This window comes from Eleutherodactylus coqui, chromosome 8, assembly GCF_035609145.1.
Source record: "Eleutherodactylus coqui strain aEleCoq1 chromosome 8, aEleCoq1.hap1, whole genome shotgun sequence".
Classification (NCBI taxonomy): Eukaryota; Metazoa; Chordata; class Amphibia; order Anura; family Eleutherodactylidae; genus Eleutherodactylus; species Eleutherodactylus coqui.
In genome coordinates this window covers 164,743,501-164,755,897 of record NC_089844.1, presented here as the reverse complement: position 1 = coordinate 164,755,897, position 12,397 = coordinate 164,743,501, and the positions used below count along the sequence as shown (strand labels likewise).

General features: G+C 49.0%; 1 protein-coding gene across 1 annotated transcript; it reads right to left on the bottom strand.

Moving 5' to 3' along the window:
* Positions 1-231: 231 nt before the first annotated feature.
* LOC136577096 (E3 ubiquitin/ISG15 ligase TRIM25-like) lies at positions 232-5,841 on the bottom strand. The gene is made up of 2 exons (XM_066576817.1): positions 4,932-5,841; positions 232-3,073 (listed from the first exon to the last, which is right to left on the bottom strand). The coding sequence occupies exons 1-2, from the start codon at positions 5,826-5,828 to the stop codon at positions 2,324-2,326; spliced, it is 1,647 nt and encodes a 548-aa protein (XP_066432914.1). The 5' UTR covers positions 5,829-5,841; the 3' UTR covers positions 232-2,323.
* Positions 5,842-12,397: the final 6,556 nt, after the last annotated feature.

Genomic DNA, 12,397 nt, shown 5'->3' with positions numbered 1-12,397 from the left:
CCCACACAGTCCAACAGAGACTACAACTCCCATCATCCCACACAGTCCAACAGAGACTACAACTCCCACCATCCCACACAGTCCAACAGAGACTACAACTCCCACCACCCCACACAGTCCAACAGAGACTACAACTCCCACCACCCCACACAGTCCAACAGAGACTACAACTCCCATCACCCCACACAGTCCAACAGAGACTACAACTCCCATCACCCCACACAGTCCAACAGAGACTACAACTCCCATCACCCCACACAGTCCGACAGAGACTACAACTCCCATCACCCCACACAGTGCAAACAGAGACTACAACTCCCATCATCCCACACAGTCCAGCAGAGACTACAACTCCCATCACCCCACACAGTCCAACAGAGACTACAACTCCCATCGCCCCACACAGTCCAGCAGAGACTACAACTCCCATCACCCCACACAGTCCAACAGAGACTACAACTCCCATCATCCCACACAGTCCGACAGAGACTACAACTCCCATCATCCCACGCGGTCCAACAGAGGCTACAACTCCCACCATCCCACACAGTCCAACAGAGACTACAACTCCCATCATCCCACACAGTCCTGGCGCTCTTAAGGGACCTTCCACACAGGACGGCATTACCCCGCAGGACGCCACCAAATCCGCAGCTGCAGAGTTCAAAACGAAATCTGCGTATTTTCATGCGGTATTGCCGGCAGGCTTTAAACCATTTTTAATTCTGCATTAAAACCTGCCGGCAGCCGGTGTCTCTTGGTGCAGAATATACCGCGGCTTGCAGTAGGTCATGCGGTGTAATTCCATCCCGTGTGTAAGGCGCCTCAGGACACGGCCCGCCGTCATCAGCCTCCACCGCTGTATGGCAGAGCTCCGCTCCGCTCTGTAGATCTGACAGAGGGACTACAGAGAACGGCCCCAAATATCCCACCGGCCCGTGTAGACATCACCGGAGGGCCGCCCCGGACTGTCTCACCCGCCACAACCTTGTAACATCTGTAGCGGTACCAACCCTGATCAGTAGTAATATCAGCCACACTACACGAGCCCCCCTAAAGCTGCCATAGACATCGGGGGGCTCTCAGCTCTACGGTTTATCCCCATCTCATAGGTGGGGGCATATAGTTAGGATAGGCGATCACTCTCTGATTGGTGGGGGCCACAGAGTGGGGCCCCTTCACAGTTTTTACTGCCCAGCTGCATTCCAGCCCACGAGTTGTGCCCTCCTCACCCACATGAATACCCTTGTGCTGCAGGGTGGCCAGGAGCCCCGCCTGACAAGGGAAAAGACGCAACACCGAGGCCGCCGTCACACGGCGTAATCGCATTTATGTGTTTTACTGTATATTTGCTTGTGCAAGTCGTTGCTAAAGACATAAAACACAGCATCCTCCTGCTGATTACAATGGGTAATGAAGTTAATTAGTTCATTATGTGCTGTTTTGGGCACAAATTATGGGTGCAGAATCCCCTCATGTGAATGAGCCCAATGATATCAGCGGGTTGTATTCTCTGTTTATTGCACATACGCAAAACGCTGCCCAATTACATCTGTGTGATTCCGGCCTAAGGGCTTATGCACACAGAGGCATTAGGGTATTGTGCAATATGCAGTACATAGAGCCCGGCGATATCAGTGGGCTCATTCACATGGGTGGATGTTTCACACGCTCCATTATCCTGCACACCAAAGTATCACATACTGAGCTAATTAGCGCAATTGTCCATTACAATACACAACGCATTGTGCAAGTAGGCATCACTAACGAGCTCATCTGTGTGACGCCGGCCTCAGGACCGTATACACGGAGCCATAAGACAGAACAATGGCCGTTCACACAGGCAGGAATATCATTCACACTTGTGTTTGCATCCAGTTCAGTCGTTGACATTGAAGGCAGCAGTGAATGTGATCGACTAAACAATCGCTGTTTACACGCAATCACGTGCGAGCGATTATCTTTATGCCTGGGTAAAATGGACGAACGAGAAGCAAATAAATTCTCATTCATCATTCATTCGTTGGCCTTGTTTACACTGAGCGATTATCATTCAGAGTCACACAATCCAACGACTTTTTGAGCAATGATCGTTCCGTGTAAAAGGGCCCTAAATCAGCGCTGCAGCCCGTTTATTATCAGTATCAGTGGGGGATCCAGCAGGCGGGAAAGTGATCCTACAGTAGCTATATACCATCACTAGATCAGATGGGACTGATCGTTAGTCTCAGGACAATAACATTCCTAGTGGTAAATACGGGCCGGGGTCTGACCAATATCTATGCTACAGGAAATAACAGTAATTATGGGGACTACACCGGTCTCAGCTGGTTATTGTAACAGAGGCTCCATCCTCCACATAGAAGGCGACATGTAGGGGTTCAGTGAAGGAGGCGGTGAAGGTGTGTAAGTGTCTAATGGGGTCACACAGCGCATAGAAGGACAGACGCCCAGCCTCATAGTCTAAGAAGACTCCAAATGTTGGACATGTTGGCCTTATAGAACAGGGTAATAAAACAGCGTTGTGATATGCTCCGCAATAACCAGCATCCAGATCCAAACACCAAGATTTATCATTACTTCCAATAACAGACTGCTCTCCTTTCCTCTTTATACTGGGATAGGACACCCCAATCATACATACTCCGACCTGGTTCCATGCCACCTCCCAATAATGTCTCCCATAAGAGAGGCCACATCGGCTTAACACCTGGCGGTAATACAGAAACCTTCTCGGTGATTCTGGTCTTTGCTGTACTTCCTCTGAATATGTTGCTGTCTTTAGATCGGCTGATAACTCCACTCCTATACATGCAGTGTCCTCATCCAGCAAGATGTCTGGAACCTGGAACCCGAGCCCTGACGTGACACTGGTGACAATATCCCGCATAGATCGGTGTAAGATCAGTGAGATCAGATCCTCATCCAGCTCTTTCCTCAGCTTCTCCTCTTCCTTCTCCTTCTTAGTAGCCTCATGGACTGGAGCTTCTTTCTCGGCAGCCGCACTCTTATCCCTACAGGCTGCTCCTTGGTCTAATTCTTGTAGGACAGTTGTTGGGTCAGTCCCGTTATCCTGTATTTTGGTACAAAAAAAAAATAAAATGGGTCAGCACTTCCAAATAGAAATCCATAGGTGCAACATACAATAGAAGCAGAAACCACCAGAGGAGCATTCTTAACCCCTTAATGACAGGGCCTATTTTGGGCTTAAGGACGCAACGGTTTTTGGCGGATTTTCTTCTCCATTTATCAAAAGCCATAATTTTTTTACTTTTCCGTCGACGCGGCCGTATAAGGGCTTGTTTTTTGCGTGGCGAACTGTAGTTTATATCGGCGTCATTTTTGGGTACATAGACTAGATTGTAAAACTTTCATAATATTTTTTTATGATAGCAGGGAGAGAAAACACATCAATTCTGCCATAGATTTTTCTTTTAATTTTTTTACAGCTTTAGGCTGCATTCACACGAAAGTATATCAGCTTGGTTTTCACGCCGAGCCGATATACGTCGTCCTCATCTGCAGGGGGGGGGGGGGGATGGAAGAGCCAGGAGCAGGAACTGAGCTCCTGCCCCCTCTCCGTCCCTCTGCACTATTTGCAATGAAAGAAGGCGGGACAGAGCGGGGCTAAGTCACGAGAATTAGCCCCACCCCTGTCCCGCCTCTCCCCATTGCAAATAGTGCAGAGGGGCGGAGAGGGGGCAGGAGCTCAGTTCCTGCTCCTGGCTCTTCCATCCTCCTCCCCCCCCCCCCCCCCCGCAGATGAGGGCGACGTATATCGGCTCGGCGTGAAAACCGAGCCGATATACTTTCGTGTGAATGCAGCCTTAATCATGCAGCATAAATAAGACAATCCATTTTTTTTCTGCGGGTCGGTACGATTACAACGATACCAAAATTCTTACATTTTTTTTAGGTTTTTCCACTTTTCTGCAATAAAAACCCTTTTTTTGGAAATCTTTTTTTTTTTCTAAATCGCTGCATTTAAAGTCCTGTAACGATTTTATTTTTTGATGTACGGAGCTCTGTGAGGGCTTATTTTTTGCAAGACGAGCAGTAGTTTTTATTGGTACCATTTTGGGGTACATACGGCTTTTTTGATCACTTTTATTGCGTTTTTAGTGAGGCAAAATGCTAAAAATTAGCATTTTGCCTCCATTTTTTAGCGTTTTTTTTTAACGCGTTTTCCCGTGCACAGTCAAAAGCATGTGCAACTTATTGTACGCGTCGTTAAGGACGCGACAATACCAAATATATGGGGTTTTAATTTTTTTTTTACCTTTTTTTTATGCTAATCTGAGAAAAAACATAAAAAAGGTTTTTTTTAAACTTTTTTTAACATTTTTTTAATTCTTTTTTTTTTTTTTACAACATTTGTGTCCCTCTGGGGGACTTTCACCACAGCCCTGATGATCGCTGTGATAAGGCATGGCACGGCTACTGCCCTGCCTTATTGCTTATGCAGCGATGTCAGGCACTGGCAACACAGGACGCCAGTGTCTGGCATCCTGTTGCCATAGCGACAGGCCGGGGTCTCGCGATGTTATCGCGAGAGCCGGCCGAAGACACAGAGGGAGCGCGCTCCCTCTTTGAACTTTTTCCCTGCCGTGATCTACTTAAATCGTGGCAGCGAAGGGATTAACAGCGCTGTTGCAGCGGGACGCCGGCTGTGACTGACAGCCGGCTCCCGCTGCGGGATAGCGGGGGATCATATGTGATCTCGCGCTATCCCCAGGACGTAAGTTTACGCCCTGTTGCGGGATGTACCCCGCTCCCAGGACGTAAACTTACGCCCTGGAGCGGGAAGGGGTTAAAGGTAGGTACCCATCTTTCCCAGGTTAAGATTAAACCAATCCTGTATGCTGATTATCATCAGAATGGGTATTTTCACCACCTCCCCCCGTGTCCTCATCATCTCCATTAGTACTTACTGTAATGTCCCTTTCCTGTAAGAGTCTTATTGGGTCGGTGACATGACACATCTGCTCCATGTGATGCATCTTCACAGACAGCTCCTTCTCCTCTTTTGCCAGCTCCTTGATCAGATGAGATATCTGTGACACAATCTCGTCCTCCTGTCTGGAGATCTCGCTTTGCACTTTCTTTTCTGCCATTTCCAGTTGCTCCTTCATGTCCATAAACAACTTCCTGATGTTCTTCCTCTTCTTGGAGACTTTCTCCTGGATATTCTTCTTATGACCCTGCAGATTCTGGACTCTTGTCTGAAGTTCTGCTTTTTGAGGGTTTAGTTCCCCCAGATACTTCCTCAGTTTCTCCTTCTTCTTCTTAGAAGCCTCACCTAGAAGTTCCACCTGGTGGCCCCGATGCTTGCCGAGCAGACAGCAAGTCACACATAGACAAGCCGCATCCTGCGGGCAGTAATACTCTAGAACCTTCTTGTGGACGGAGCACTTCTTGTTCCCAAAGGAGCTGGTGGGATCAGTTAATATATGATCTGCCGTCTTGTTGTGGGCTGCGAGGTGGTCGTCACATAGAGAGGTCTCACAGTGCAGACATGTCCTCACAGCCGGGACCGGAGACTTTATACAGTAAGTACAGAAGATTCTGCTCTCCATATCAGGCGGACTAGATAAGAAACGCTCCACTATATTCGCCAGCTTCCTCTTCTTCTCCAGGGCCGGACGCTGCGGGGATTCTTCTCTGCAGTAAGGACAGGAATACACTCCAGCTGCCTCCTGTGCATCCAGCGCACTCACAATACACGAGCGGCAGAAGTTGTGTCCACATCTCAGGGATACGGGATCTGTATAGAGGCTCAGGCAGATGGAGCAGTTCAGCTCATCCCGCAGGTCAGCAGACGCCATCATACTAGGAAAGAGACGGAATCGAAAGCTAAAAAGTTTCTCCTCCTCATTGGGTGGAGACTTTCTGTAGAAGGATTAACCCCTGCAGCTCAGTGATTGGGTTAACCAACAGGGTGTGGAGTTACCGTTGTGGTGGTAATGAAAAAAGTTTGGTAAGTTGTTAGCCAGTAGAGCAAAATGTGATTGTTCTCAGCCAGAGAAACCAAATAATCTTCTTGATATGAAACCTTTTAATGGCTAACAGAAATACATGATGTTACAGCGAGCTTTCCAGCCCACACAGGGTCCTTCCTCCGGCTCCTCTGGAAACAAGAATATTTATTAGAATATTTTTCATAGCAAAATAATAGTACAAAACAACCGATAATAAACCACCACACACCATGTAAAAGGCGATACAAGCATTCCGTATCCATGACATTTGTGTCTTTGGTGAAGCAGGTGATGGAATAAAGATGCAGAACGTGCAACAGCAAATTATAAATGTCTTTACTTGGAGCTGAATTCACTGCAATCACTTTAACAGAAGTCCGTCCCCTGTTCTTTGTGCCACAAACGGAATGTCCGGTACAATGTGCGATGTTACGTGGAATCCATAGAGACCTTTATTCCTGTTCTGCGTGACTCCAACGTACAGATATTTGCCTTTATGTTTCATGCACTGAGTCCTCATCCAGGACTGATGTCACGTGTCTGCGCTGTCGTCTGTGTGGCGCAAGCAGGGTGATAATAGAATGCGTGATGTCATAAGTGGGTGGAGCTGGAGATGTTACTTGGATGGAAAGGAGCGGTTTTTCACACACTGGAGAAGGAGGAGCCTGTGTCGAAGACAGCGATGGACCGCCCATTGAATGGGCTAATTTACATATGCAGGGGATAAGCATAAAGGCTAATAACTGGACAGTGGAGTCACGCAGAACAGAGCTAGAGCTATCTATGGTTCCCATTTAACATGACACATTGTACAGTACTTTCGGTTTATAGCACAAACATAGGTGACAGACTTACTTTAAGTAGTGTTAGTGCAATTGTACTGTTAAGGCCCATTTACACACAACGATTGTCGTTTGAACGAACAAACAAACGACTCAACAACGTTTTTGCTTTTAAATGATGAGTGTTTACACGTAAAGAGAATTGTTTGGATTCCTCCCCATTTTCTCCATTGGCTGGCTCCTTTGGTAGAGTTTATATGTAAAGTGGACATAGATAAGATAAGTATGTCTACTAAAAATAAAAAAGTTCCTGCGCTCCTTTAGGACCCAATTCCACCAGGGATTGGAATTACCAATAAATAAGTAAATTTAAAAAACTTTCTTTATTCCATATCTAAGTGCAACGCGTTTCATCGCATATAGCGACTTTCTCAAGCACAATCATAAAAAATCACACACATATAACACATATATATATACATAGTAATCTTATCTATCTGTGTTATATGTGTGTGATTTTTTATGATTGTGCTTGAGAAAGTCGCTATTTTCCGTGGTGCGCTGTCCTGATATATACATTATAGATAAGATAAGAGGACTATTGTTTGCTGGGTGGACACGCGTGTGTGTGTGTGTGCGTGCGTACGTGCGTACGTGCATGTGTACATGCAAAGAATCTCTAGGCAAAAGTTTCTAATTAGTGGGAAGAAAAAGCGATTGTCTCCTGCAGCAGTATGTGGATTGGCTTTGGATTGGATCAGTTGTTTAGCTATTCGAAAGACTTAGACCTCATGCCCACGGCCGTGTTGGACTCCGCCAGTGGAATATCGCAGCGGAACCCGACACAGCGCCCCCCAACGACCCCATACTCATCTCTCTGGATCTGCCATGTGAGTCCCATCTGGCGAGCCAGCGCACATGCGCAATACAGCACATGACGCACCAGCAGTGGGCGGTGACGCGTAATCGTGCGATACTTCCACTGTGAGCACAGCGGAAGTATCGCGTGACAGACGGCTTCCATTGACTACAATGGAAGCCGGAGGGCGTTTTCCCGCAGCAATTAGAGCATGCTGCGCTTTCTTTCACGCTGTGGAATTCCGCAGCATGAACATTGACGTGCAGAAAGCTACTGGGTTCAATAGAACCTAATAGCCGCAGATAATGTTACGGATTTTCACCACTTGAAACGCGGCAGAAATCCGTCCGTGGGCATCAGTCCTTAAGGCCCATTTAGACACAAGAATCCCTCAAAATTCACTCAACAACCATCTTTTGAGTGATAATCGTTGCATGTAAATGTGCTCATTTTTCCCTTTTCTGCCAAAGGATGGTATTCAGTTCCACTTGAAATCCATCTTTCCACAGTACAGCTGATAAGAAGGACCGCACGCTGTGTTCTGCCTGGAGAGCGCTAATTACATTGTCCCAGCTGTCAGCTCTGTGGCAGAACAAAGGGAATGTATTCAGTGAACAGCGGGTGGTCAGTTCCCTGAATACAGCTCACTGTGGCTCACACGCCACCTACAACATGTGAATGAGTAGTTCTTGATCGCTTTGAGTTTATATCTAATGATTTTTGTTCATTTTCGCTCGTTTGAATAAATTTTAAGCAATAATCATTGCGTGTAAATGGGTCATTAGATGGACTGTGGGTGCCAAATTAGATGTGATAAGTATGAGCTCAGAGAAATCAACACATCATGAAAAGGTCTTGCATAAGCTGACTCTGTCTTTATTATTCATTCAACAGTTTAAGTATTATTTTGAGGGGAACATCCCCCCCCCCCTATCCCCCCCACCCACAAAGGCTTAATCATGAATAGCAAGTTTTGTGATAATATACAATCCCCTGTAACTCATATTCACATCAGTCTCTTTAGCATTTAACTTATTAGCATATAACCAATTAGCCCATTCTGCTTGGTTGTTAAATGACAGTTTTGAGGGATCATCTTTACATAACTCTAAGTAGCTAATTAGCTATTTAAGAGTTAATGCAGGAGAAGCGGGATATCACCTTGATAGCTCCGAGAACAATGCAGCTGTTTTGTATATGCAAACAGCTGCATTCTCAGAGTTTTCAGCTGGTGTCGCGCTGAGAACTGCCAGCGGGATACCAGCTAAAAAGAATACTATCAGCGCCGCCCGCTAAGAAACTCAGCGTGCAGCGCTGATAAGAGTCATCAGTAATTTGTAGCTTGCTAGAAATCACCAGTGAACTAATATTGCACGAAAAGTCCACAATGGCAGCGCGTTTAGACGCAACGGTTATCACTCAAAAGATGGCTTTTCAACAAATTTTGAGGGATAATCGTTGTCTAAACGGGCCTTAAGTCATTCTATATAGAAACTATTGTTTTAGATCCAGTATTTCTTGTTTTTAGGCTTCAGACTTTTACCTTACACCCTCAGACCTCACCCTTACTTTCTCAGGCTCTAGCTTCAGACTTCAGGCTCTTTCACAAGGGTGTTGGCATTTTTACATTTGCCTGCCGAATCTACTAAACTGTTCTCTTTACTAAACTGTCTCCCCCTTCCCTCCCCTTGCAGTCTCTCACCAAGGGGAGGAGGCGGGAGCTAGTGTGCTATGCAACTATCTCCGCCCCTATCCTGCCTCTCCCATTACAAACAGCAGGCAAAGGGTGGAGAGGACGAGAGAAGGGGAGGGAGTTAGCAGCCATGCAGCTAAACTCCCTCACACCTCCCTTCTCTGGCAGCTGTCATAGGCTTCCATAGGAGTCTATGCAGCCACTGACGTATTCAGGACAGTTTCAGGACTATCTTTCCTGGCCGGTGTAAAAGCGCCCGGCGCTATATTGGCCAGCAGGGTGCTTTTACGCTGCGGGAATATGCCCGTGTAATCTGATGCATTGGAATGATATATCAGCTGGCCGTGAAAACAGCAGCTAATATACGCTCGTGTGAAAGAGCCCTTACACCCACAGGCCACAGCTTCAGGCCTTCATCCTACATCCTCAGGCCCTGGCTTCAGATCTCAGCCCTACACCCTTAGGCCACGGATTCAGGCTTCCACCCTACACTCTCAGGCCCTAGGTTCAGGCTTCTGCCCTACACCCTCAGACCACAGGTTCAGACATTTGTACTACACCCTAAGGCTATGGCTTCAAGCTTCTACCTTACTCCCTCAGGCCCCAACTTAAGGCCTCTGCCCTCCACCCTCAGGCTCCAACTTCAGGTTTCTGCCTTACATCCTCTGGCTCTGACTTCAGGCATCTGCCCTCCACCCCCAGGGCCCTGGCTTCAGACCTTCCTATACCTACAGCCACTGCTTTAGGCTTCTACCTTTTACAGTCAGACTAATAGCTTCGAGCTTCTGTCTTACACCTTTAGGCCCCAGCTTCAGACTTCTGCCTTACACCTACAGGCCTAGGCCTCAGCTTCAGGCCTTCATCCTACATCCTCATACCCCTGGCTTCAGGCGTGTACCTTACACTCTCTGGCCCTAACTTCAGACCTACACCTTCCACCCTTAGGCCATAGATTCAGGTTACTACTCCACACCCTTGGGCCCCAGCTTCAGGTTGCCTCCCTGCACCCTAAGGAGCTGGGTTCAGACTTCCACCTTACACCCTCAGGCCCCAACCTCAATCATTTATCCTACACCCTAAGGCCATGGCTTTAAGCCTCTATCTTACTCCCTCAGGCCCCAGCTTCAGGCCACTGCCCTCCACCATCAGGCCCTGGCTTCACCTCCGCCCTTCACCATCAGGTCCTGGCTTCAGACCTCCGCCCTTCACCGTCAGGCCCTGGCTTCAGACCTCCGCCCTTCACCGTCAGGCCCTGGCTTCAGACCTCCGCCCTTCACCGTCAGGCCCTGGCTTCAGACCTCCGCCCTTCACCGTCAGGCCCTGGCTTCAGACCTCCGCCCTTCACCGTCAGGCCCTGGCTTCAGACCTCCGCCCTTCACCGTCAGGCCCTGGCTTCAGACCTCCGCCCTTCACCGTCAGGCCCTGGCTTCAGACCTCCGCCCTTCACCGTCAGGCCCTGGCTTCAGACCTCCGCCCTTCACCGTCAGGCCCTGGCTTCAAACCTCCGCCCTTCACCGTCAAGCCCTGGCTTCAGACCTCCGCCCTTCACCGTCAAGCCCTGGCTTCAAAACTTCGCCCTTCACCCTCAGGCCCCGGCTTCAGACCTCTGCCATCCACCCTCAGGCCCCAGGTTAAGGCCCTGTGCTCTTTAACCTCAGGCAAAACTTCAGGCTACCACCCTACAGCCTCAGGACTTGCTTCAAGCCTCTGCCATCTACCCTCAGCTCCCTGTTTTAGGCCTTCATCTTACACCCTCAGATCCCAGCTTGGGGCCCTCATCCTAGACCCTTAGATCCTGGATTAAGGCCTTTATCCTACATCCTCAGATCCCGGCTTAAGGCCTCCACCCTCAGACTTCCGCCCCCCACCCTCAGGCCCTGGCTTCAGACCTCTGCCCTCCACCCTCAGGCCCTGGCTTGAGGCCCCAGCCATTAACTCTCAGGCCCCAGCTTGAGGCCTAGCCCTTCACCCTCAGACTTTGGCTTCAGGCGCCCGCCTTTAACCCTCAAGCCCCGGCTTCAGACCTCCGCCGTCTACCCTCAGGCCCCAGCTTCAGGCCTTTGTCCTACACCCTAAGGCCCTGGCTTCAAACTCCGCCTTACATCCTCTGGCTCCGACTTCGGGCCTCTGGCCTACAACATCAGGCCCTGGGTATGGGCCTCCACCATTAGGACCTGGCTTCAGACCTCTAACCTCCAACCTCACGCCCCAGTTTGAAGCGTTCAGCTCAGTCTCCGGCTTGAGGTGTCTGTTCTTCACTCTCAGGCTCTGGCTTCAGGCGTCCGCCCTATACCCTCAACCAAGGCTTCAGACCTCTGTCCTCCACTCTCAGGCCCCGACTTCAGACCTCCACCCTCAGGCCCTGGCTACAGAACTCTGCCCTCCACCCTCAGGCCCCCGGATTGAAAACTCAAGCCCGTTTGAGGCCTACGCCGTACACCCTCAGGCCCCTGCTTGAGGCCTCCGCCCTCTACCCTCAGGCCCCTGCTTGAGGCCTCCGCCCTGTACCCTCAGGCCCCAGCTTCAGACCTCTGCCCTTTACCCTCAGGCCCTGTTTTCAGACTTATGCCTTACAGCCTCAGGCCCTCGTCCTACACACTAAGGCCCTGGCTTTAGGCTTCTTTCTTTCACCCCTCAGGCTCTAGGTTCGAGCTTCCGCCCTACACCTTTAGTCCCCACCTTCAGACTTCTGCCTTACACCCACAGGCCTCAGCTTCAAGTCTTCATCCTATACCCTCAAGCCCTGGCTTCAGGCTTCTATCTTGCATCCTCTGGACCTAGCTTCAGACCTCTGCCTCCCATGCTTAGGCCATGGATTTAGGTTTCCACCCTGAGGAGTTTAAGAGGGGACTAGACGTCTTTCTTAGCATAAGGACATCACAGAATATAGACATTAGGTGACCACCCTAAGGGGTTGTTGTTCCGGGTCTTGCATTCAGGTAGGAACTATCAAAGGTTGATCCAGGGATTATTCTGATTGCCATTAAGGAGTCAAGAAGGAATTTTTTCCCCCAAATAGGCTGGATAAACTAGGGGGGTGAAGCAGGCTGAACTAGATGGACGTTGTCTTCATTCAGCCTAACAT

Bases quoted from the DNA above. Each gene is read 5' to 3' on its own strand.
- LOC136577096 (XM_066576817.1), bottom strand. From the start codon at position 5,828: ATGATGGCGTCTGCTGACCTGCGGGATGAGCTGAACTGCTCCATCTGC. The intron at 3,074-4,931 runs GTAAGTACTAAT...ACCAAAATACAG, and splicing joins TACAGGAAAGGGACATTACA to GATAACGGGACTGACCCAAC.